General features: G+C 33.3%; 5 protein-coding genes across 7 annotated transcripts; 3 read left to right on the top strand and 2 right to left on the bottom strand.

The window, feature by feature from the left end:
* Nucleotides 1–7: 7 nt before the first annotated feature.
* LOC106443288 (probable FBD-associated F-box protein At1g32375) lies at nucleotides 8–2,150 on the top strand. The gene is made up of 3 exons (XM_013884860.3): nucleotides 8–1,253; nucleotides 1,354–1,488; nucleotides 1,571–2,150. The coding sequence occupies exons 1-3, from the start codon at nucleotides 399–401 to the stop codon at nucleotides 1,841–1,843; spliced, it is 1,263 nt and encodes a 420-aa protein (XP_013740314.2). The 5' UTR covers nucleotides 8–398; the 3' UTR covers nucleotides 1,844–2,150.
* Nucleotides 2,151–4,642: 2,492 nt separating this feature from the next.
* LOC125599714 (transcription factor bHLH35-like) lies at nucleotides 4,643–9,453 on the top strand. Its single transcript, XM_048772858.1, has 5 exons — nucleotides 4,643–5,070; nucleotides 5,144–5,306; nucleotides 5,387–5,608; nucleotides 5,699–5,869; nucleotides 7,300–9,453. Exons 1-5 carry the CDS (start codon nucleotides 4,991–4,993, stop codon nucleotides 7,402–7,404), a joined length of 741 nt encoding a protein of 246 aa, XP_048628815.1. The 5' UTR covers nucleotides 4,643–4,990; the 3' UTR covers nucleotides 7,405–9,453.
* A 4,318-nt stretch (nucleotides 9,454–13,771) lies between these two features.
* On the top strand, nucleotides 13,772–16,322 carry LOC106436552 (cytochrome P450 81F2). Its single transcript, XM_013877513.3, has 3 exons — nucleotides 13,772–14,414; nucleotides 14,807–15,094; nucleotides 15,532–16,322. Exons 1-3 carry the CDS (start codon nucleotides 13,833–13,835, stop codon nucleotides 16,141–16,143), a joined length of 1,482 nt encoding a protein of 493 aa, XP_013732967.2. The 5' UTR covers nucleotides 13,772–13,832; the 3' UTR covers nucleotides 16,144–16,322.
* Nucleotides 16,323–16,565: 243 nt separating this feature from the next.
* On the bottom strand, nucleotides 16,566–20,443 carry LOC106443289 (cytochrome P450 71B10). Its single transcript, XM_013884861.3, has 3 exons — nucleotides 19,570–20,443; nucleotides 18,907–19,493; nucleotides 16,566–17,933 (listed from the first exon to the last, which is right to left on the bottom strand). Exons 1-3 carry the CDS (start codon nucleotides 20,003–20,005, stop codon nucleotides 17,316–17,318), a joined length of 1,641 nt encoding a protein of 546 aa, XP_013740315.2. The 5' UTR covers nucleotides 20,006–20,443; the 3' UTR covers nucleotides 16,566–17,315.
* Nucleotides 20,444–20,672: 229 nt separating this feature from the next.
* BNAA03G10360D (glycosyltransferase BC10) lies at nucleotides 20,673–23,549 on the bottom strand. 3 transcript variants are annotated; one of them, XM_048772841.1, is made up of 10 exons: nucleotides 23,221–23,549; nucleotides 23,077–23,135; nucleotides 22,280–22,899; nucleotides 22,127–22,198; nucleotides 21,949–22,039; nucleotides 21,754–21,834; nucleotides 21,619–21,681; nucleotides 21,403–21,525; nucleotides 21,261–21,299; nucleotides 20,673–21,167 (listed from the first exon to the last, which is right to left on the bottom strand). In XM_048772841.1, the coding sequence occupies exons 3-10, from the start codon at nucleotides 22,840–22,842 to the stop codon at nucleotides 21,030–21,032; spliced, it is 1,170 nt and encodes a 389-aa protein (XP_048628798.1). In that variant the 5' UTR covers nucleotides 22,843–22,899; nucleotides 23,077–23,135; nucleotides 23,221–23,549; the 3' UTR covers nucleotides 20,673–21,029. The 3 variants fall into 3 exon arrangements, with proteins under 3 accessions (XP_048628798.1, XP_013732975.1, XP_013732972.1); XM_013877521.3 differs by having other exon boundaries at nucleotides 23,004–23,135; nucleotides 23,221–23,546; XM_013877518.3 differs by having other exon boundaries at nucleotides 23,018–23,135; nucleotides 23,221–23,546.
* Nucleotides 23,550–23,960: the final 411 nt, after the last annotated feature.

The following is a 23,960-nucleotide window of genomic DNA, read 5'->3' as shown; positions in this document are numbered from 1 at the left end:
TTTTAACACTTTAGTATTCACGTAATTCAATTTGATAATTCTCAATTGACTAAGTGTCAATTTCATTATATGTATTAGTATTATTTTCAGCAATCTTCTTTTAGAATTCTTTTATATTTTTTCTTGCGGCAATGCCTCTAGGGCTTTAGGAGAACGTGGAATCTAAAGCGATTCGAACTGGTGTCTAAGGTATCTGCCTGTCTGTGAAATTTTTGTAATCCTCGTTTTACTTGCTGACTTTGAAGTAGTTTTTATTCATAAATAACCTAGGGCCTTGCCTTGACCTAGTTGTCGTCCTTGATTGCTTATGACTGTTTATCTCGTTGTTCAGAATCTCTATTTCGTGTCATTGCTTTGTAAGGAATTTCAAAACAAGAAGCCACATTGTCAGTTATAAAATGGATTTGATAAGTGAGTTGCCTGAATCGCTGCTCTTGAGCATATTGTCGCTACTGCCTGCGCAAGACGTTGCGTCAACGATGCTTTTGTCTAAACGATGGCGGTTTCTTTGGACGTCCGTGCCAAGACTTGAATATGATGATAGCTACCAGAGTATTGAATACGGAAGATTCTCCCGCTTTGTAGACAGGTTTTTGTTTCTGCACGAAGCTCCCGTGATAGAGACTTTGCATTTTAAACTTGGTAAAACCTGTGGTGGTGAAGATATCCGAGTGTGGATTAGAGCTGCAGATAAATTCTGTGTGCGTGAGTTGATTTTCGAAATCGACTCGTCGTCTAATGATTCTCCACCCATACTACTTCCAAGTAGTTTGTACACAGGGTGTAGAATGCTTGTGACTTTGAAACTAAATAAAGTGATCCTTGAAGATACTTCTTCCTCTATTGCTTTCCCATCTCTTAAAACTTTGAGCCTTGTATCTGTGGAGTACCCTGGTGATGAATTTGTTAGTAGTCTTTTATCAAGTTGTCCTGTTCTTGAAGACTTGCACGTGGAACAACGTCCGTATGACAACGTGACTATTTTCACCGTTAGAGTGCCTTCTTTAAAGAGTTTGGTATTATCGATCATCATGGGTAAGGGTTTTTCAGTGATAGATGGGTTTGTGATAGATACTCCTTCATTGGAGTGGTTGGACATTGTCGATTATAGGAATGCATTTTGCATCATTGAGAATGATATGCCTAAGATTATGACGGCAAGGTTTGACGTCAATTATAAGCATCCTGGGGAGATTCTGCGTTATATTACTTCAGTCAAGCGTCTCTATTTATGTTTATTATTAACTTCGGAGGTACTTGTTCTTTACTTGCATGCTATCGTTATACGTACATGTCTATAAACAACTTCGGATAGCGACTTCTCTTATGGTCAAATCTCTTGTCTATATGCAGAATGTGTATCCTTCTGGTAGCATCTTCTATTGTCTTGTACATTTAAAGATATGCACATGTATGACAAAGTGGTTGAATCTACTTATGTGTATGCTCAGAGATTCCCCTAAACTAAAATCTCTCAAACTCGAACAGGTTTGTATTCAGTTTCCTTGATTAGTATAAATCTGTGATGATCTCTAATGCACTGTATTTCTTTCCATTCAATTTATCCCAGTGCCATATCCTTCAGGCTTGGCGTCCATGTTGGAAGGAACCGAACTCAGTTCCTGAATGTCTGTTATCGAGTCTAGAAGCTCTTGAATGGGTAGGATATGAAGGAACAGAAGAAGAAAAAGAAGTAGTGGCATTCATCTTAAGAAGCGCAAACTGTTTAGAAAAAGTAAGCATCTGCTCTAATTCTACAGACCCTTGCAAGAAACTTGAGCTTGTCAAAGAGTTGTTGTTTCTGTCAAGGTGTTCAAGTACCTGTAATTTTATATTTGACTGAAGTTGATGAGTCAGAATTGATCTGAATCTTAGATTTTTTTTTCTGTGTTTGGTTTAATAATCTTTGAAATGTTGAAAGCTATCTCTTTGTTTTTCTTGTGTATATAATTCTTGCATACTCGATCAGACGTGAAATAATGATTTGTTATATATTATTATAATGCTTCTGGATTCTCCTCGATAAATTTGGCTTTAACAACATAATCAAGCTCTTGGAGAAACAGTCAAAAAGATTTAGCATCTGACTGCTCAACACTCGTCTCATCCACTTCACATGGCGAAGTAAGTGTACATACATACCCAAAATCCCAAAACGAGTAGAAGCAAGATCAAGAGGCCAAGGTCTCCCAATTCGACCATGTCCACAACTGAGCAAACACACAAACCAAAATCATCCATTTTTTATGAAATAGTTTTGCCTTATAAATCATCCAGGTATTGAGTTTTTTTTTTTAAAATTATTATATATCGTGTTTCATTGAAAAGGTTTAAGGTTTTAAAAATTGTTGATAAATAATGTGAATATATTAGGAAAAGATGAACATTATTTTGATTACATATTGCTTTGTGGCAAGGAGCTTTATTGGTCAAACAAATAACCAGGATGAAACTATATGGAACTATAACAGAACTAGGCGTGTGTGAATCACTGAGGCAGTAGTCCTTGGCAGGGTCTTGCTGGTAAACCCTTGAGAGGGTTCTATTTGAGATTAAGACTACATTACAAAAATGATGTTAGAGCAAATATGTATATAGTGACAGAGACTAGGAGTTAGGTTGGGCTAAGCCCCATTTAGATGGAATATGTTTAATTAAGTCCTTTCCCAAGCTAATAAGTATATTTGTTATGTCAAATGCAACAACAAGTGGGTTTTTGAAATTTCATTCTTACATATTTCTTTTTATTAAAAAATAAATAAATCAAGTTATAGATTGGTGATGGAAAAATAAACAAAATAAGGAACGAACATTTATTTTAAAAATTGAATAAATAAAAAAGTATAAATTTTGTTTATTAATTTTTTCATCAAAATTACCGGAAATCATTTTCATAGATTCTTTTATAAATTAGGAAAAAGAAGAAAGAAAGATCAGTGTGCCAATAATTTGACAAAAAGTTCAATCTGATCAGTATAAAAGTAACAAGAAATTCATCATTTTCTAGTCACTAATCAAAGCTGTATTTGTCATTAAAAACAATTTAAAAATTAAAAAAAAAAGATGCGTTTGAAAGTTGGTTAAAAGGAGGTTTTCAGTTGTCAAAAAAGAGAGGAGGTTTTCAAAACGGGGTTACTAAGGTTTAAAATTCCTTTTTTTTTTCTTATGTAAGATAAATGCGTTTTAAATTTGGGAAAAAAGAAAATGTGTTTGAAATACTTGTGGAATCGTCCACTTTGTTTGGATTTTGTGCGACATTTTTGTTACATACGAACGAAGGGGTATGGTTTTGTTAAATGACTTAAATCTAAAGCGGTATTGTTTTTTTTGTTACGGTGGCACGTCCACATGTCTCAACCCAAAAGTTAAACATAATGAGACATTGCGGTGGAGGATTTGGATACCATGTTTATGGAAGACCATATACTAACACACGAGCAATATTGATAGAGGCTAATTAGCTTGGGAAATGACGAGACACATGGACAGGAGTTAAACGTGCCAAGAGGTGGAAACGTCTCCACGATGAAGACTTGAGCAAGGTAGACGAACAAGTCTTATGGGAAGCGACTGTGGAGACTTGAGCAAGATAGAGGACCAAGTCTTATGATGAAGCTTAGAGGACCAAGTCTTATGATGAAGCTTCCTACGCAATTCTCAACTGACCGAGGGACAAGGAAATAAAGGTATTTTTTTTTTAAATTTAAAATTTTATTCAACCCGATAATCAGGAATTCAGGTCCGGTTACAAGCACGATTTGAACAAAATTTCCAAATAAACCTATTACATCCTAGTTTCGTCCACCCATTAAACCCGGCACGTTCTACTATTCAGCTCTAAGCATTCCTAGAACTCAGTTGCTGTTCTCGACCATTGGCGATGACCCGGAGAATGTGAGGTTCTCCTCGTTGCCTCGGATACCGGGATTTTTCGAATCGCCTTTGACGTAGCTAGCTTCCGAGGACGTCATAACTTGTAACCTTCCCTGTCGATAAAGGTATTTATTTCGTTATTTCATGATACCCCCATCTTTTTGATGTTTTGTGTGAGAAATTTTCTGAGTTTTTTGCCTTTAGGCTTGGGTCTATACCTAACGTCATGCATTGCTGTGGATACATCTGTGTATGTTGGTCGTTAAAACGTTTTTCAGATGGTCACAAAATGAGATCCTTTTTGACATCATCTCTCGTTAGGGACCATTGCTGCCGAAACATATGTGAAATGAAACACCGAGTTTGTTTGATATTCTTTGACTATGGCTTTTTCGGTGTGATCCATTTGACTATTATATTTATTTTGTTGATTGATTATGAATAAAACTATTTGATATTTAAGAAATGTGGTTTCTTAATTTTTTATTACCTAAAATTATTTAATATTTTCTTAAAAACACTTTTTTAATTGTAAAAATCATTTCTTTATTTTTGATTTTTTTTTTTTTTGCTATTTCTTGGGGTTTCACCATTTTTTTGTTATTTTGTTGCTAGCTTGTCTCAAAATCGTTTGTTTCTGCACTTATTTTTCCTATATTTTTCCTTTTGGTCATATTTTTAGGGTTATTATTTTAATATTGTTAAGGGAGATTTTTTGGGTGCTCACATGTAGATATTGACACACCAGGCACCGTATAGTTAAGCTAAGACTATGAAGAATAAAGTCCTCGTGTCGAATATCATCCTATAACATTAGACTAAGTCTTTATTTGGTTTTTTATATTTTAAAGTATTAAATATCTAGATTTTTTATTAGCCAGTTACTGTGTACTAATAATTGAGATTATTTTATATTTCATTTTCAGTAAGATATAACGCCACGGTGTGTGTATGTATATAGACATAGTAACTGGAAATCTAGGTTGTTGTCTCCCGAGATTTGGTCTGTCTCTCATTCTCTCATTGGCCTTTCTCTATATAAAGCTCACAGGTCGAGAGAGACAAGAAACACCACTTAAACGATCAGACAGTTGATTGGAAAGATATCCGTCGGAAAATGGACGATATCAACCAAGAATTCAGTAATTACTGGGAACCCAACTCCTTCCTCCAAAACGAAGAGTTTAAATACGACAGGTTCTTTCTTTCTCTTCTTGTTTACTTTCTGTGAATCACTTGAGTTTTTGATAGTTTTCCTTGTTATAAAAAGCTGGCCGTTGGAGGAAGCTATTTCCGGATCATATGATTCGAGTTCACCTGACGGTGCGGCTTCGTCTCCAGCTTCAAAGAATATTGTGTTGGAGAGAAACAGAAGGCAAAAGCTTAACCAGAGGCTCTTTGCTCTTCGTGCAGTTGTTCCTAATATCACTAAGGTTCGCAATTCAAAACTCTTTGTCTTCTAGCTCCAAGATCCATGCTTATTATTATGGATTTTATTTTTATTTTATGGTAGATGGATAAAGCATCAATAATCAAAGATGCTATAAGTTACATACAAGGGTTACAATATGAAGAAACGAAGCTTGAAGCTGAGATCAGAGAACTTGAATCTACACCAAAGAGTAGCTTGAGTTTCGGTAAAGATTTTGATTGTGATCTACTGGTTCCTGTCACATCCAAGAGGATGAAGCAGCTTGATTCTGGCTCTTCCCGTTCTCTCATAGAAGTTCTTGAAGTAAGTTTCTTGGTTCCTAGTTGCACCTTGAATCACAAATTTAAAAAACGGTTGGTACTAAAAAAATAGTGGGGTTTTGGGTGATTGAAGTTGAAGGTAACATTCATGGGAGAGAGAACAATGGTGGTGAATGTAACATGTAATAAGAGGACAGACACAATGGTGAAACTGTGTGAAGTTTTTGAGTCATTGAATCTAAAAATCATCACTTCCAATCTCAACTCTTTCTCCGGCATGATCTTCAACACTCTCTTCATTGAGGTCAGCAATTAGTTAATTAATATTAAGAAGTAATGATTACAATTAGTCAAGTAGTGGATAGTAAACTTTTCAAGAAACAAAAAAAGTAAAAGGAAGCATTCAAATAGTAGTATATTATTACTTTAGTTAACTTTTCTTAAAGTCTCCATCATCCAATGCTAATTATGTTAATCGCACCATACTAGTAGTTTCTCTTGTTTCTCAAGAAATTCCTAAATATTTTTATATAATCTCGTCTGGTTTTTTTGAAGGATTTTGTGTGGTTTAAATGCTCTTGCCAAATTATTTTAACACTAAATGCCTTGTGGCTTGTTGGTGACGCTGGCAATGATCCATTGTGGTATTACTTTATTCGTTTACTTGAGAAAAGAAATATAAATACTTTTCCATAATGTAAGATTTCTTGATTTGATACTGATTTAGACGACATAGACCTTTCTGGTTGATTTAAAGTATGATCTTACTAGAGTAAAGTAATGATTAAATTAGGAGAAAGATATTCGGGTTAGCTTAATTTTTTTGGGTTTGGTAGTCGGGTACTCAATACATTTATTTTTGTTGGCCACTTAACCGTGTCTATTGCCAAATTTTGGTCAACAGCTAAATTACATGATATTGAAATCTAAATAATATTGTATATTCCCATTTCCACTTTAAAAGCGTCAACTGTAAAAAAAAAATCTAAAACATTTTTTCATGTTTTTCTGTCAGTTGATTTTTTTTTTAAATCCTTTGTTATACTAGTTTCTAATGGATATAACATAAATGGATTCCATATCGGAAGCTTCCAGTGCGGACCAAACATTTATTGGAGTGTTGTTTCAGTTTATCCTTTTTAAGAAATTTGGTCCCACACTCATTGGCTGGTCCATTTGGCTACTAAAAAGAAAATAATGCTATCTATGTGGTAAGCAGAATCTGATTGCTTTGTAGTGAATGTTGCGAATTAAATAACAGTGCATTATAAATGATAAAACATATATAATTCTGCTAAATGTGTCATATTGTCTGGAGTTAATAAAAGTATAGCTGATTCCACCAAATGCCTCATAGAGAAATAAAGAAATTTATTTTATCAAAAAAATGAAATAAAGAAATTTAGAGTCAAAAGTATTGGAAATGAGATTATGATCGCAATTGCTAATATAATAATACGTGGTGGCTTTATCTTTGGTGAGACCTGTCTCTTACATGACTATGTCTAGGTCCGGTTCTATGTATTTAGATGCCTAAACACGAAAAATATTTTTGTCCATTGATGCCGTAAATTTTTTATATATTTTTACAAATTCTGGCACTTAAATAGGTGTTTGGTGAGCTTTAATTCAGAACCAGTCCTGCTCATTTCTTCATTTCAGTTTTCAATTTGTAATGTCCTGTTAAAGCATTGATGATATAATTAATAATAAAAATATTCTTTCATTTAACAGGCAGATGAAGAAGAACAAGATGTGTTGAGGTTGAAAATAGAATCAGGAATAGGAGCTTATAATGGAGCTCAGAGCCCCACTTGGAGCATGGAGTCTCTATACTAAAAAGCTTGTATTTTTTATTCTCTCTTTACAAAGAATAAAATAGTATGTTTTTTTTTTCTCCACCCTTCGTTTTGTTTTTCCATCACGAAGACTTCTTTTGCGTTTATGCAATGTCTATAATAATCGTACGCATTAAATTTTTATTTAATTTTGGGGGGAGGGGGTGGGGAATGGTATGTTCGTCTTAAATATAAATCGAAATTTAAAAGGAGATTTACTTTTTATTTTTCACTGCTAGATAATGCAATCTTAATAGTAAGGTAAATGAAGAGAGTGGACCAATGATTGATTTACGCTTTTGTCAACAAAAGAAACTGATAACATGCCATTTTTGTTAAGTCAAGATAACAAGCCATTTTACATAAAGTATGTGACTCATAAGTGACTCATCCGTTCATGAATACGGATAATAATGGTTTGGGATAAAATATTTAGATCTTGTTCTATGGGGTTTTGTACTAACCGAGGGTTTTGTGACAAATGGATTAGTTGAGGCTGTGTGTTTATCTAGTGGAGGGGATGACGAACGATCTTCTGCATGGGCAGTTGGTTGTTCTTATGGGCACAGGGCATGCCCACAAAGATCTATGAAAATGAGAATAATGAATTTGGTATAATAATTTAACATTTTACCAAAAAAAAAAGAGAATAATGTAATTTCTCACTTGAAAACTCTTTAATACTTAAGTTAATATACTTAACAAATACTTAAGTTAAAATATTTCAAATTCGAGTTTTTTTGGGCCGGTTATTTTTGGTTAGGGTTATTTTACCTCTTTTTATTTTACATTCCTTACTTAATAACACTTGTTCAATTAAGCATAATATATTCAGAAAGTATGTAGGGTTCTAGTGAGGAACCTTGTTTGTATATCATAACTCCTTTCTGCTATAACTGTTTAGATGTGAAACATGGTGGAATTGTAGCGTGTTGAAACTCTCATCTCTATCCGAATTATATGAAAAATGAACCTCTCCCGTCGTCTTTCTTGGTATTTCTCTTCTTCAGACAAAACAGAAACAGTGCTTTTTAGATTGTGGAAGTTGAAATAACGGTTAAGTAACGCAAAGGCTGACACCCCCACCAATCCACTTTTAATTTTAGTGCTATTTTCTTTTCTTTTCTTTTTTAATCGAATCAGATTTAATATGAACCAATCCGAAAATAATAATTTACATGCCCACTGTAAAGCCCATTTACAGAAAAAGGAAAGCAACCAGCATTACAAACTATTTTCATAACCTCTTCTTTCTGTGTAAAAAAGATAATGTTTGATTGAAGTAACCCTTCACCACTGATAGACACTGATGACTTACTGGCACTGGTGACTCTTCTTCAATACATCTACGCATTGTAAAACCAACCACTCAGTGAGCCTTTTCCTTGGGTGGGTGCTGGGTCTAAATAAAATAAACCCACAAGCCGCAGAGATAGAACAAAAAAACGCATTGGCTCTTGCAATATATCCACCAGGTAGAAAGAAAAACATATAGTAAAATATAAACTTTCTCATACATTTCCATTGTAGGAAGAGACAAAAATTGATAAACACTTTCTTTGCAGGACATGAAACTTCAGGCCCATCTAATAGTCTTAGCTTAATTAATAGAAGCTGGAGGAAGTGGTTGGCAGCTTGCACTAGTCACACCTCATAACAACAACAATCCTCGTCTCGCAATAGCAACAAAACTCGTAAGTCATCTCATTCGGATTTAAACTAAAGAGAACTTTCTAGTTTTAACTCACATGATGTCACTGTTTATAGGGCAGAGGTTTGACAATCTTCTGCTCGACAGTCTCTACAAAGACGATATAGCAAGCAGACAGATTCAACTAACCAATGCTGGTTACGGATTTGGAGCAACGGCTACAACCGGAGAACCAGCCTCATCTAACCCCAACTCGCTCGGGATGCAACAAGATATTTTCTGTAAATATCCGAGACCACTTTACTTTTCTCTAAGCAACCCAAATCCGAGTTAAAGATTTGAGTTCATAATTTCACATACAATACAATCTCGAAAAAAAAAACAAATCTTATTTTCCTTTACTCGCACTTCTAAACAACAATCCAAATTGCACAGATTGACTTTGTATTCAATCACGTATCATGATATGCCTTTTTAATTTATTAAGTTCGTGTGCATTCAAGATCGTCTATGAGATAATTTATAACCGCCTAAAAGTATCGTTGTTGAAGAAGTGAGACATCTTGGTTTTTGTTCCCGTGAGTGAATGTGATATTTTAGTATTTACGAAGAAATATTCACTATGTTGTGATTCGTTTACTTTTTAGGTGGTAAATAAATATTATCGTATAATTAATCGTAAAAGGAAAAAAAAGAAAAACTGTGTTTAAAACAAGAAAGATATGATTTCTCCACAAATCATCAACAAACTGAATATTCCTACAATATACGGATATATACAGATCATATGATCAGTCAGTCAAATCAGATGATACGTACTATATACGACTACCTCACAGTTTCCTGACCACGTCACATTTTTATATATGTGAGGCACTATCTCAAAATCTGGTATCACCTCTATTCGATGGAAATATTTTATTCGTGTTTAGAACTTTTTAGGTACAGTTAACGTTAAGAAAATGATAACTAATACACACTTTATAGTCTGGCTAATAATTTATAAGAATTCATACACACTTTTTATGGCATCCTCTTTTTTCTCAAAAATACATTCCACCTTTTGTTTCAAAAAAAAATAATATATATATATATATAAGTAATTTGACTGCAATAGTTGAATATTTAATCAAGCAAGACTTTACCAATTGAGTTTGTACCGTGATACTGATAACGAGACCTTGAATTATTGATACAAATTAAAAAAATCTTAAGTTTGGCTTACTTAAGATGGCGGGTCAATACGACTACCTCCATGTTGCATTATCATCAGTCATACAAGCTTACGCAGCTATAAGCTTAAGGAAAGAAGAAAAGAACTGTTTTTACATCTAATTTTTTTCTTAACTAAATTAACTATTGATTATTAGTTTGCAACAGTTTGGTATAGGGAACTAAATTTTAATCGCTCTATTTTCCACATTGAGAATTTAAAGAAAAATATGAGAATATGTATTTTAATAAACAATTTATTAATGAAATGAGAAATTATAGGTTTCACCCATTTCAGTTAGTTCTAACTTGAAAATTCATAAAAATTAATATACTTCACAACTTATAATTCTAATTTTCTGACCATGGGCTTATTCACAGTATGATAAACTCCATGTTTTAGATTTTCTTTTCTAAAAATAAAAGTTTAAATTATAATATTATAGATATTTCATATCAAAAATTGAAAGATTTGTAAACTAATATATGAAAGTTTGTAAACCAGTTTATTTATTATTATTTGGTATGAGTTGTAAATCTGTAAGAATTAACTTGTTATCAAAATCAGAATTTGTGGAGGTACGACAGCCCAAATAAAACATATTGTACATCTATATAACACATGATATGTCGACAAAAAAAATACTATAACACATGGTATCAAAATCATTGATATTATTGACTATAAAGCGAGATTCAGTCCAACATAAGATAAAAATTATCATTTAAAACAGAGAAATTTTAGAAATTTCATACATTACTAATCAGTTCAAATTAAAGGCTCACAAAAACCTTAAAAATTGATGATGTGTTAATGAATAAACTAAATTTCATATAGGTATTTGGAGAAATAAATAAGTTAGAGCCTATCCATTTATAATTTACTGATTTTAAGTTCGATTATCAAAAAATAGTAGTATTATAATTACTCGATATTGGTCTATTCTGTATATGTTTTTATAGTTTCCCACGCTTAACGTATAGAAAAGTGTTAATGAATGAACTAGGTCACATATTGGTAGGTGAAAAAATTGTGGTCGCAAAGTTGTCTAAATTTTGCTTCTGATTGTTTTGATCGGTCAATTACGGCGGACACGCATAAGCACATATTGGTTACCATTGCAAGTTTGTTGTAAATTATATTTTGTTTGGATCAAATTGTAAATTAAAATTTATTACATGGTTTTTGCTTATAGCTATCAAAGCTTTGTCACTATTGCTGAACTGTAATTTTATGTAGTGATACATAGTCATAATTCACATTATACGAAACCATGGTCTTCGCAAATACATATCATAAATCATGGTAAGGTAATATTTTTCTCTCACTAAACTATAGAGTAGATTTGATCTCCTTACAACAAACCACTTTTTTGACAATATCGAAACAAAATAGCTAGCAACTTACTTTGACGCAGTTAATTTTATAGTTTCTTTCAACAGAGAAAATTTCTTAAGAAAAGACTTATAATTCAATAAATCATTTTTTCTAAATAAATCATTTCTTATTCATTTATATTAAGTTCATTAAAATCACTTAATTGTTTGTTTTTCCAACGGATATCTAGAGTGGCGGGCGCGAGCCGATTGCTTGATACATACGTAAATCGGAATATGTACTTCATAAATAAACAATTACCTTTTTTGTCAACTTCAATATAAATAGTTTTATTTTATTATGTTGAAATGATCATTCATCGTCACATTCTATCCAAACTAATAATAATATTAATCATAAGTATAATTATTATTATCAAAATTGTTGTTTTTTTTTTTGCTAAAAATTGTTGTTGTGGTTGTTGTGGTATTCTAAACTTAACGAGCAGCCATATTTGAGAATTCATAAAAGGGGATTAGTTTTGTAATTAGTAGCGTTGACAAAAATAAAATTTTGTAATTAGTAGCAGCTTGAAAAAAAGTAGTGGTAGTGTTCATATGCAAGTGGATCAATAACCACACTAAAAAAATATATGATATTAAGGTAATTACACAAACGAATTAATTAAAAAAACAAAATATATTTTTTTTAGGTCGGCAGCGATTACCAGATATTCTAGCTATGTATACCGTATTTTGTTTCATCTCATCGAGAACCTCTATGCATTAATATATTAAACTTTAAATAGTACTATTGTTTAATTTTATAGTTGTACTAGAAGAGGTAAAGATATTACCTATAACATAATATATACATTTAGGCATTCTTTTTCTTATAAATAGTATAGTTTAATTGATATATACAAAAAATATAACAATAATAATTTATACTTTTTTGTGTGCACAATTTATCCTTACAGATAATAATATTAATTTGAAACGATATTTTGAAATTTATAAAAAGAATAAAAGTCACATAAGTTCTATGAAACTCAAATCATTTCAGAAGACTGATTGAATACTCACTTTGTAATTAAAAAAAGAAAAGAATACACAACTCTGTAATGTTTGGACTAGAGACCAACAATAAAGTCCACCATATCCTTGTATCAAAAATATTAAATCAAACATCTCTCCTCAGATCTCTATGTCAAAAGTTCAAGGAGAATTCATATGTCCACCACCCTTTTCATAATTAATAACCCAAAGATAACACAATAACCAGTGAAACTCAAAGAAAAGTTGTATGAACAAGGTATCACTTTTTCATCGTGAACAAGGTATCACATAAAAGCTTGATTTGGTATGAATAAAAAGGAGAAAGAAAACATAAAAAAAGACTGAAGAGTTCACGTTCAAAACATGCAGTCTTATTTAAATTTATTTTCACATACAGTAAAATCTCTATGCATTAATATATTTGAACTTTAAACGTTTATCATTATATATATTATAATCAATCAACAAATAATATTTATTAATATATAGAAAACTGTTTAATCTATACATTAATTTTAAATGATATTATTAAAATAAAATGGTGGATCTACTAACAAAATGAATTACAAAAATTTGAAATTATAATTAACAATCTGACATATCATAACAGAATAGATGATGATATTCTATTTGCCTATAATATAAAAGTGATGTATGTTCATAAAATCAAAATTAATAAAAATAATGATCATTATTATTAATTTTGGTGATCTATGATTTATTTAAAAGCAATTATGCATAAAAGTTAGTTATTGCATTTAAAATTGTTGAAAATTTGGATATAAATTGAAAGATAAAAGTTTTTTTATGCAATAAGTAACACAAAATTATAAATTTTCAGTAATAAGATTTCAGCTTTAAATAGAAACAAACAACATTATATTCTTATTTTAGTATATTCTATGTCAGTTATATAAGAATAAGTTTATATAATTACGATTTATAATTTTTTTTAAAAAGCATATATTCATATAGGAGGTTCTGAAATAATTATTTTATACTGTAAATTATTTTACATTAGTTCAACTCATGACCAGCATAATTTATATTTTATACTTTATTTAGTGAATATTAATTTATAGAAGCTTTACTTTGTAACCAATTCATATATATATATACACATACATAGCCATCAACCTTTTTGCACTTAAACCTTTGTTAGCTAAAACAAAACCAAACAAAAAAAAAACATGGATTACGTTTTGGTTTTGTTGCCACTCGTATTGTTTCTATTAGCTTACAAATTCTTATTCTCAACCAAAACCAAGCGTTACAATCTCCCACCAGGACCAACTCCCTTTCCCATCGTCGGCAATCTCCACCTCGTGAAACCGCCGGTCCACCGTCTCTTTCGCAACTTTGCGGCAAAATATGGCGAAATCTTCTCCCTACGTTATGGCTCTCGCCAAGTCGTCGTGATATCTTCTTTGCCTCTCGTCAGAGAATGCTTCATGGGTCAGAACGACGTCATTTTAACAAACCGGCCGCATTTTCTGACCGCCAAATACGTCGCCTACGACTATACCACGATCGGGACCGCCGCTTACGGCGACCATTGGCGTAATCTCCGCCGTATTTGCTCTCTTGAGATCCTTTCCTCTCACCGTCTCACCGGACTCCTCTCCGTTCGTAGAGACGAGATCCAACGGTTGCTCACGAGACTCTCGCGTGACTACAATGGCCATGTCGTTGAGCTTGAGCCTCTTCTTGCAGATTTAACTTTCAATAATATTGTCCGTATGGTCACAGGAAGACGTTACTACGGAGACCAGGTTAGTTTCATCTAAACAAACATGTATCAACGTTTAATACAACAAATATTTTAAAAAAATCGTTAGACGTAATTAGAGGTTTATAAGGAATTAGTGCTTAGCCGTATCAAGGGTCGCGTAGACCGATTTTCTAAATATTGTTTCGTGATCGTTTTGCCGTTAGAAACCCTCTATATCGATTTTTAAAACACTGAATACTAATAACCTCACTAGTCCGTTATACTTCTAAATTCTAATGTTGTTGTCGAATATTTTAAATGTTTACATACCAAACATGGATTTGCTACATATGTATTTATGTAATTGGTTTCTAGCTACTTCTTGTGCATGAGAATTCATTCGATGTGGAATATATCGGCTAATTATTTTGCTTATATGTTTGTTTCGTAAAGGTTCACAACGAGGAAGAGGCGAATCTATTCAAGAAACTAGTGACAGAGATCAACGACAATAGTGGTGCGAGCCATCCAGGAGATTATCTACCGATTCTCAAAGTTTTTGGCCACGGCTACGAGAAGAAAGTGAAAGCACTTGGCGAAGCCATGGACACTTTCTTGCAGCGGCTACTTGATGATTGCCGAAGAGATGGGGAAAGCAACACAATGCTTAGTCATTTGTTGTCTTTACAACTAGACCAACCCATGTACTACAGTGACGTCATCATCAAAGGCCTCATGCTCGTAAGTACTCTCTCATACACATAGAACCTAGACTAGAAATCATATAAATTGTCCCCTTTTGTTTCTTGACCAGTGGTATGCGTTTACATGTTATATGCTTTTCTTCCATTAAATATTAGTATTTTGTGTGTCTAGTCAAAATGTAATTACAAATGCAAACATAAAGAACTGAAGAAAGATTGATGCATGGTTTGTGCTTTACATTTTATATTTACAAAATATGAAATATAAAGATGAACTAACATATTTGAATATGTATTATATGTTTTTCTCCAATAAAATATTAGTATTTGGTGTGTGTTTATCAATATTTAATTATAAATGCAAACATAAAGAACTGAATGAAGAAAGATCCATGGTTTGTGTTTTACATATAAATAATATTTACAAAATATGTATATGTAAAGATGAACTAACATATTTGAATGTGCATATAGAGTATGATGCTTGCGGGGACGGATACTGCAGCCGTGACGCTAGAATGGGCCATGGCGAATTTGTTAAACAACCCTGAAGTGTTGAAGAAGGCAAAGTCCGAGATAGACGTTAAGATCGGACAAGAACGTTTGGTCGACGAGCCGGACATTGTGAATCTCCCTTATCTCCAAAACATAGTCTCCGAGACTTTTAGGCTGTGTCCTGCCGCACCACTCCTTGTCCCGCGTTCTTCTTCTGAAGATCTCAAAATTGGTGGATACGACGTGCCACGTGGCGCTATCGTACTAGTGAACTCTTGGGCCATACATAGAGACCCGAAGCTCTGGGATGAGCCCGAGAAGTTCATGCCCGAGCGGTTCGAAGAAAAAGAAGCAGCAAACACGAATAAGCTGATGATGTTTGGGAACGGACGAAGGACGTGTCCGGGTGCGGCTTTGGGACAAAGGATGGTGTCGTTGGCTTTAGGATCATTGATTCAATGCTTTGACTGGGAAAAAGTCAATGGTGAGAAGATTGATATGACCGAGAATCCTGGAATGGCTATGCGTAAGCTCGTGCCGTTACGAGCCGTTTGTTATCAGCGTCCCATTATGGCTAGTCTCTTTGCTTAAAGTTACACTATATTAAGTTACTTGGTTCATGCACCTTTTAAAAGTAAGCGCTTCAAGTGTCATTTTCGGGTTTCTTTTTAATAAGTTTGGTATGATTGTTTTAAGGATTAAATAATACTTAGAAAATGTAAGATTCGATGGATGTTATGATGTTAATACTAAGATTCGATTGACGATAAGACGATAGTTTGTTGATACTGTGCATTGGATACTACCAATAAAATAAAGAGTTGTTGGCTGCCAATTTGGTGGATGACCAAATTCTTGATAACATTTAAGAAAATAACATATGTAATTCAGTAACGAAAAAAATAACATTTGCAAATCGATCATGCTCTACTTTCTGAGGAAGCCGGTCACATGGAATGACGTGAAAGATCATGTGAAGATATAACGGGTCACATGGAATATGTCACATTGAGATGTTGCATCATAAATAGAGTGGAAAACATTATCCTATATAGAATGCATGGAATCAAAACAGTAACCAATTATATATTCAGTTAAGTTGGTGATATTTTTTAGAATTTTTTTTTTTTGTAATATGTGTTTATTGAGACAAAACATCATATATTACGAAACAAAACGAATATTGAATATGAATTTTTTTTTCTTTTTTTGAAGAATAGAAATTTTGATTTGAACACTTTGGTTCTTCCTCCAAAAGTAAATGTGAATTTTTAAATAGTACATGAATTCTTTTTATTCCACTCACAATTTTATTATATAAAAATATTTTCATCGTATTCAGTCGATCTCTTTAATTAGTGAATAAATAATATTATCATTATAATATATTCAACAGACATATCATAGCTACATTATCAAATTGGTTACTCATCAAGTTTTTTTTTCTGTTCACCACCTAGTTTTTGGGGGAAATGTCATAAAAATAATACTTATAAATTTGAGTAAAACATAACACCAACATTTTCATCAATAAAAAAATGTCAATTACTTGAATTCACAATTTTGTTACATCGTTTGGTCAAAGAGAAAACTGGAATAGACACCCGTTATTAACAGAAAATCAAACAAAAAACTGGAATAGACACCCGTTATGGCGTGTCTAAATCTTTTACACTTCATTAGTTACAATTTATTTCATAAAGTAAACTATAAACTATAGACTTAGTTTTATTCAACCAAACAAAATATAGGCTTATTTTAGATCAAAAATCAAAAGATTTCACAGGAACAAGTAGAAGATCATGTTTCTTATGGGAAGTGAGTCCAGAAGCTTCATCCATGTCAACATCTTCAACACCTTCTGGTATCTTCCAATCAAACTGATACAAGAGATTCGCGAGACCAAACTCAACTGTTGTCGCCCCCATGTACATTGCTGGACAAATTCTTCGACCACCTCCAAAGGGTAACAACTCAAAGTGCTGCCCATTTGCCTCAATGTCACGGTCCATAAACCGCTCTGGGATAAACTCTTTTGGATCTTTCCATATCTCGGGATCGCGTCCAGTACCCCATGTGTTGACATGAAGCCTTGTCTTTGGTTGAATTGTGTAGCCGTTGATCTTGAACTCAGATATTACTTCTCTTGCCACTAGAAGAGGTGACACTGGATGTAACCTCCATGTTTCTTTGATTACCATTTTCAAGTACTTGAGTTTATCTGTTTCGTCTAAGCTTATGATTCTTGCTTCTTTGTTTTTCCCTATCTGGTCTCTGATTTCGGATTGAACTTTCTTCATCACTCGTGGGTTTCTTGCGAGTTCCGCCATTGCCCATGTCATGGTTATTGCAGAAGTATTGATTCCCCCTAGAAGAATGTTCTACATACAAAGACAGTTAGAGCATCAAATTAATTAGTGAGTTTTCTAAGTGAAATTAATATTGAAATATTAATATATTAAAATAATTTAATTATGTAATTAGAATCTATACTATTATTTGCGAAGTAAATTTTTGGAATCGAGCTTTCACGTTAAAAGTTAGACTGGTTAATGTCGTTGTTACCCTTAATAAATTGCTATATATAATAATTTAGTTAAAAACAAATTTTATATTAATAATATTAAATTTCTAAGAAGATAATTCTCATATATTTTGTTGTTATCTTGAAATAATATTTTATATTTCTAAAAAATAAGATAATACTTATATGTTGTGTTGTTATCTTTAAATAATATTTTTATAATAAAAGTTAAGATATAAAATAGTATATAATTAAATATTAATGAAGAAAAAACATTTGTATAAAAATATAGTCTAAAACATTTCTAATATATGAGTGTTTTGAAAATTTCAAAACAATAATTAGTATATATATTTTAATGAAATTTGCTGTGATATACAAATTATTTTATGGTTGGTATAAACTTGTTAAGAATATAAATAATAACTTAACATGTTGTTTTTAAATTAACAAATTATAAAATAATAAATATCTATAAGAAGATTATGCCCGCATGTGCGGGCAAGACACCTAGTTTAATAGTATAAAGAGTTCTATTAACAAGAAAAAAAAACAAATGAGAGACTCTTGTGAAAGTTTCTCAACTTTTTATCTTCTTCTCTCAATTATTTTGTTATTATATATTTTTGAGAGACTACCAATGTAGATTGTCTTAATATCAATCATTAGAAGCCTACATGATAGAAACAAAAACTACTTGTAGTAAATACATGAAACTGTTTGTTTATTGCTAATTTATTCTCTACCTTAACCTTGAAATTTTTATGAGATATGGCTCACTATACTTTTTTTCTTTTTGCTATAATTTGGTGCAGACTCACTATGCTTACCATCAAGATAGCTTTGATATGGTTTCTTGTGAGTTTGCCATATCCAAGAACAGCTTCTTCCTTCTCCAGCTTCAAGAGCAAGTCCACAAAATCATCTTCACTTCTTTCTTCTCTATTTTTCTGTAGATGTAAATCAATCATCTGTTCATAGAAAGCATCAAGATCTCTCACACTTCTCTCCCTCCTTGCATGTAAACCTGTGAACCAATCAAAGATCCAACCTATATAGGGGAAAAAATCTGAAGCAGAGAAGCTCCCCAACATCTCAATAGCCTCATGGACTAAAGCTTGGAACTTTTCATTGTTGAGCACAGTCCCTTGAAAACTCACACCAAATGATGCCTTGCAAACCACGTTAGCATTCAGGGAAAGATACGTCTCGCTCAAGTTAACCGGAGTTTTCTTATAAGCAGATTCAGTGATTGAGTGAATCAGCTTCTTCATCTCCATCTTCTTGATGGGTTGAATCAAGTTCACTTGTTTAGTACTAAAGAGTTCCATAACACACAGCTTCCTTAACTCTTTCCAGTAATCATCATATCTAGAGAAAGCAATGTCTCTAAAGTTATAAGAAAGTTTTCTTGCACCTGAAGACAATCAAAACCTAATTAATAGAATCAGAGAAAGACATAGAATAAATATCATGAAAACATATATAGATACCTTCCACGCTTGGACGGCTACAACAATTAAGGTCATGATCTCTAAGAACTTGTTTTGCCGTGTCAGGGGAAGAAACTACAACTGTTGGAACTCTTCCGAGTTTCACTAACATCACAGGACCATACTTCTTTGAGAGTTCCCATAGAGACTGATGTGGTAATGGTCCCAGCTGGTGCAAGTTCCCGATGAACGGTAAGCCAGGAGGAGATGGTGGTTGCCGACCGTCGCTCTGCTTAGTGCGCTTCACGGCGGTGATAAGGATAGAGATGAGGAAGAGAAGCGATAGAAGCCAAATCACTGCCATGTTCTTAACACGTTTCACGTTTGTAAGTGAGCAAGTGATGATAAAGCAAAGCTCTTGTTTTTTATATGCATGAACTTTTGTAACAGATTTGTGAAGAGATAATGATTTTTTAAATATGACATTAATTATCATGATGTCAACAACAAGAATAGTCTAAACTGGCATTTACTGCTTCACAGAGCAAAATTATATTATATTTGTATCATATTATATGGCACTGAATTTTTCAATATATATGGCACAAAACATAGCAAGAATGAACGCAAGCCAAATACTGCTATTTTACGTACATTTGACAATTGGCTTATTTTGTACGAATAATAATCTTTACACTTGTACTTGATTTGTCCAAAAAATACTTGTTATTACTTACACAAAAATTTATTTCTTACATGTTATTTGTCTCCGTTGTACTTGCTACTTGCAAGTACTTGTGAATGATGTAGACATATTTTTGAGTCTTTAAAAATTAATTGCTAGATAATCAACATGAAAAAACACGAGAATTACTCCAAACAAAATACTTGTATCTATAATAAAAAATACATAAATTTTGGTATGAAAGTACTTAATACTTCTTACGACAAAGAAAAGTATTTTTCTATATTAAGACATCTATTCATTCTTATGTTCTAAATATCATTATTCTTTTTAGTGACAAAACAACTAACGAACAATATTAAATCGAATCGCTAATTATTTTTGTTACTTGTTAGTTGCCATGTATTTCAAGTAGCAAAACTTAACAATTTGATATTTGACATGACAATGAGGAGTACTTGAAAAATCTAGACAAGTATGAGACAAGTCAGGGATATAAAACAGTAACAAATATTTGTACACAGGCTCTAGAACATAGTAAATGTATTCCACTCTTTGTGCTTAAAACTACAAATAGCTCAAGTTACAACAACATAAAACGGTACACCCTAACCGAACCATGGTTAACATCATAAATAACCAATCCGTAACCAAAAAAACTCCTGCTTATACTAAAAGCAGAGTAACCTGTCTCATCAACAAGCATTTTCAGATTCTTTAGAAAAATTTAGCCATCCAATCCAATCTCAAGATAATCAGGAAGTGTTTCGTTCCTGTTTCAAGAATAGTATGGTTCAGTTTCGAGAACTTGAGTCAGGCTTCATCTCCCTCTCTCTCAGACCACTGTGCTGGTGTAGTTTGGGAAGAGTCTGACAAGTTTGTTAACAGAATCTGAGTGGAACTTCCTTGCGAATAAGTAACATGGTCTTCTTATACCGTTCCATGTACATGGCCAATGAAGCTCTTCTCCACGCTAAGAAAAAAAACAAAAAGAAACAGAAGATAAATGAAGAGAAAAAAACATGACAGTTTCAGTATTTTGGAGTACAGTAAGCGAGAAATGTACCTTGCCAACGCTTGTCACGTGTACACTCACGTCATCAGACTGCAAGGAGCCGAGGAAGGAAAGTATATATCAAACAAAAAAGCGAAGAAACATAACAAGATGTCATGTATTGAAAGGAATGGTGTTGTGACATTATTATTACCGTGATATTTTTCAAGAACTTGAGTGAGATATCGCGAGCTCTGTATGTCTTAGGATGCCATCTACGCTCAGACCAATCAACATATGTGACTGACCAGTTCGAGATTCCTCCCGGATCAAGCATCTTTTGAAGAAGACCAACAAACATATCTCATTAAGGAGGAGTAGAATCAAAGTTATATAAGAAAGAGAGAGTTGCATTTGTTGATCCACTCACATGGAAGAATGTAGGTAGGTAATGTTCATCCGCAATGCAGTTCTTATTTGCTTCTACCCCTGGCTGCAAAATCATGTGAGAGTTTATCACAATCAAAACTGATACTTCAAGCTACAAATTAATATGCAAACTTACTCTGCAGAACTGGCGGAATTTAGAGTAGTAGAGATTATCAGCCATCACTATCAAAGCGTGTTGACGCTTCATTGTGAACCACTGCACCAAAAGGAGAAAAGTCTGAACTATAAATCATCTTTCTCGCAGACTCTATACATGTTCTCAACATTTCATAACTAAACAGAACAATCTACAACTCATGGATTAAGTTACCTGAGCACCCTTTCTGAAATCTTGCCTTGGGATTTCAGGTAACATGTGATCCATGTGTCTCCCTGTCCCATGAGGTCCACGATCCTCAAAACTTGACACAGGAGAAAGAGAGCAAGCATTGGTGAATATTAATGGTATAAAGATGTTCTAAATGTTTTCTAAGAGTCATTTACTTTACCTGTCAATGAAGCTGACATTACCCTGCATCAAATATCTATAAGTGTAGTCAAACGTATGCAACGGTATGCAGCTGCAAAGTTTAAAAAGAGAGAGCTGTAAGGAGAATGCAGCTGGAGAGCAAAGTTATATAAGTTTAAGATGAATCAATCACCTCTCAGAAAGAAGAACAAAGTGCTGGTTATCAGGATCCTCAAGAGCATTTGCAAGAAGCCGTCTCTCAGCATCAACCATAGAGATCCTCCCCCACGTGACCTGATCACTATGAATCTCCCGGTCCGAAAAGTGACGGCTGATGTGAACCGGTCTCAGCCTCGACGGGTGGATGTAAACACTGAACCTCCCTTCTTGACCCTGGAGAAACTTATCCCACAGCTTCTCAAACGGCAGAGTACCAGGGGTCAAGAACATGAACGCTATCTTCGATTTAGAGGTCAGAGCGGGAGGTGTTCTGAGTATGTCTCTGATCACAACTCGAGCCGCGACTTCCTCGTCAGTGTGTTTCCTGACGTGAACGTCAAGCCATCCGGAGAGAGCAGCTTGGCAGCCTCTGGTGGATAAGCCCTCGCAAGCGGGGCTCTTGACTTTGTGCTGTGGGTACATGTAAGTGCAGACCAAGAGGATGCTCGTGATGCAGACTAGTAGAACGATTAGTAAGGGCTTCTTTAATGAAGAGCGGTTACGGAGAGGCAAGTGGAGGTTCTGTGTCTCCCCCATTGGATCGAATAAAGTTTGAATCTTTATTAACTATCTTTTACACATTGAGCTAAAAACCTGAAGGAATTGTATTAAAAGGATGAATCTTTATCAGTATTAACACAACTATCTTCAGAAACAAGCAACTAGAAACATGAATTAAATACGCAAAGTCCCCACACGTTTTGGTGTAAACCTTGTTTTAAGGGAGCAAGTGCACGTTGTTGTTGTGAGTGACTATAAAGAGATTCTCACCCCCCACACGTTCGACGTAATCAAGACTTTCTTCCTCGTGATTCCTTTTGCTCCGCAAGCTGTACACAAACAGAAGAGTAAAGTTCACAGTGGACAAAAGCATTTTATCAGAGGAACGAGAACTAGAGTAGTTATTACAGTTACCTGTTTGATTCCAGCAGAATTGGTAATGGAAGAGAAGATGGGTAGATAAAAATAGAATCTTTGTACGAGCCCAGATCTCAAAAATGAAACCTTGGTGATCTTACTGTTAAAAGATCTAGGGGATTAAAAGCAAAAAAAAAAAATTAAAACAACAAGTCAAGAGATAAGAGACTGTGAGAATAAATGTTTATATGTGAATTTTGTGTGTCATGTGAACGAGTGTGTTTTTCTTTCCTATTGAAGAAGACGATTCAGATCCTCGATTTGTTTTCTCTCTCTTCGCTTTGAAATTAAGAAAAAGAAAGAAATCAGACAAGTGTTCAGAGACTTTCCTTTTTCTTTTCTAAATCTGGAAGCATTATTATTGGTTTAAATTATTTAATATTAATACATTTTTTTTTGACATATATTACATTTCTGGTTCATCCATAATGTTGCAGCTTACCCAAAAATTTCCGATAGTATTACTATAAATATTGTTCAACAAAAGCTGAAAATTTTGGCGAACAATAATCTAGGTCAAAGTTGAAATTTGTTACCTGCAAATAATTCAGACAATGAATTAATTTAATGCTGAAATTATAAAATGAATTGAATTTATTTGTCGACTAAATTCTGGAATAATACAAGAAATTGATTTTTTTTCCAACTGATACAATAAAATTGAATTTATGCCAAACACAACAGAAGCCGTTCAAAAAAAAAAAAGCCAAACAAAACAGAAGTAAGTTTTTGCCGTC

This window comes from Brassica napus, chromosome A3 (assembly GCF_020379485.1).
Source record: "Brassica napus cultivar Da-Ae chromosome A3, Da-Ae, whole genome shotgun sequence".
Taxonomy (NCBI): Eukaryota; Viridiplantae; Streptophyta; class Magnoliopsida; order Brassicales; family Brassicaceae; genus Brassica; species Brassica napus.
The sequence above is the reverse complement of the archived record's forward strand: the minus strand, read 5'-3'. Positions and strand labels throughout refer to the sequence as shown.

Coding starts and splice junctions, on each gene's coding strand:
- LOC106443288 (XM_013884860.3), top strand. CDS start 399: ATGGATTTGATAAGTGAGTTGCCTGAATCGCTGCTCTTGAGCATATTG. Junction 1,254..1,353: donor GTTTATTATTAACTTCGGAG/GTACTTGTTCTT, acceptor GTCTATATGCAG/AATGTGTATCCTTCTGGTAG. Junction 1,489..1,570: donor AATCTCTCAAACTCGAACAG/GTTTGTATTCAG, acceptor AATTTATCCCAG/TGCCATATCCTTCAGGCTTG.
- LOC125599714 (XM_048772858.1), top strand. CDS start 4,991: ATGGACGATATCAACCAAGAATTCAGTAATTACTGGGAACCCAACTCC. Junction 5,609..5,698: donor CTCTCATAGAAGTTCTTGAA/GTAAGTTTCTTG, acceptor GGGTGATTGAAG/TTGAAGGTAACATTCATGGG. Junction 5,870..7,299: donor TCAACACTCTCTTCATTGAG/GTCAGCAATTAG, acceptor TTCATTTAACAG/GCAGATGAAGAAGAACAAGA.
- LOC106436552 (XM_013877513.3), top strand. CDS start 13,833: ATGGATTACGTTTTGGTTTTGTTGCCACTCGTATTGTTTCTATTAGCT. Junction 14,415..14,806: donor GACGTTACTACGGAGACCAG/GTTAGTTTCATC, acceptor TGTTTCGTAAAG/GTTCACAACGAGGAAGAGGC. Junction 15,095..15,531: donor TCATCAAAGGCCTCATGCTC/GTAAGTACTCTC, acceptor ATGTGCATATAG/AGTATGATGCTTGCGGGGAC.
- LOC106443289 (XM_013884861.3), bottom strand. CDS start 20,005: ATGATAATTAATGTCATATTTAAAAAATCATTATCTCTTCACAAATCT. Junction 19,494..19,569: donor TAGCCGTCCAAGCGTGGAAG/GTATCTATATAT, acceptor GATTGTCTTCAG/GTGCAAGAAAACTTTCTTAT. Junction 17,934..18,906: donor ATATCAAAGCTATCTTGATG/GTAAGCATAGTG, acceptor CTTTGTATGTAG/AACATTCTTCTAGGGGGAAT.
- BNAA03G10360D (XM_048772841.1), bottom strand. CDS start 22,842: ATGGGGGAGACACAGAACCTCCACTTGCCTCTCCGTAACCGCTCTTCA. Junction 21,682..21,753: donor AATTCCGCCAGTTCTGCAGA/GTAAGTTTGCAT, acceptor ATGATTTTGCAG/CCAGGGGTAGAAGCAAATAA. Junction 21,300..21,402: donor AGTTCTTGAAAAATATCACG/GTAATAATAATG, acceptor GGCTCCTTGCAG/TCTGATGACGTGAGTGTACA.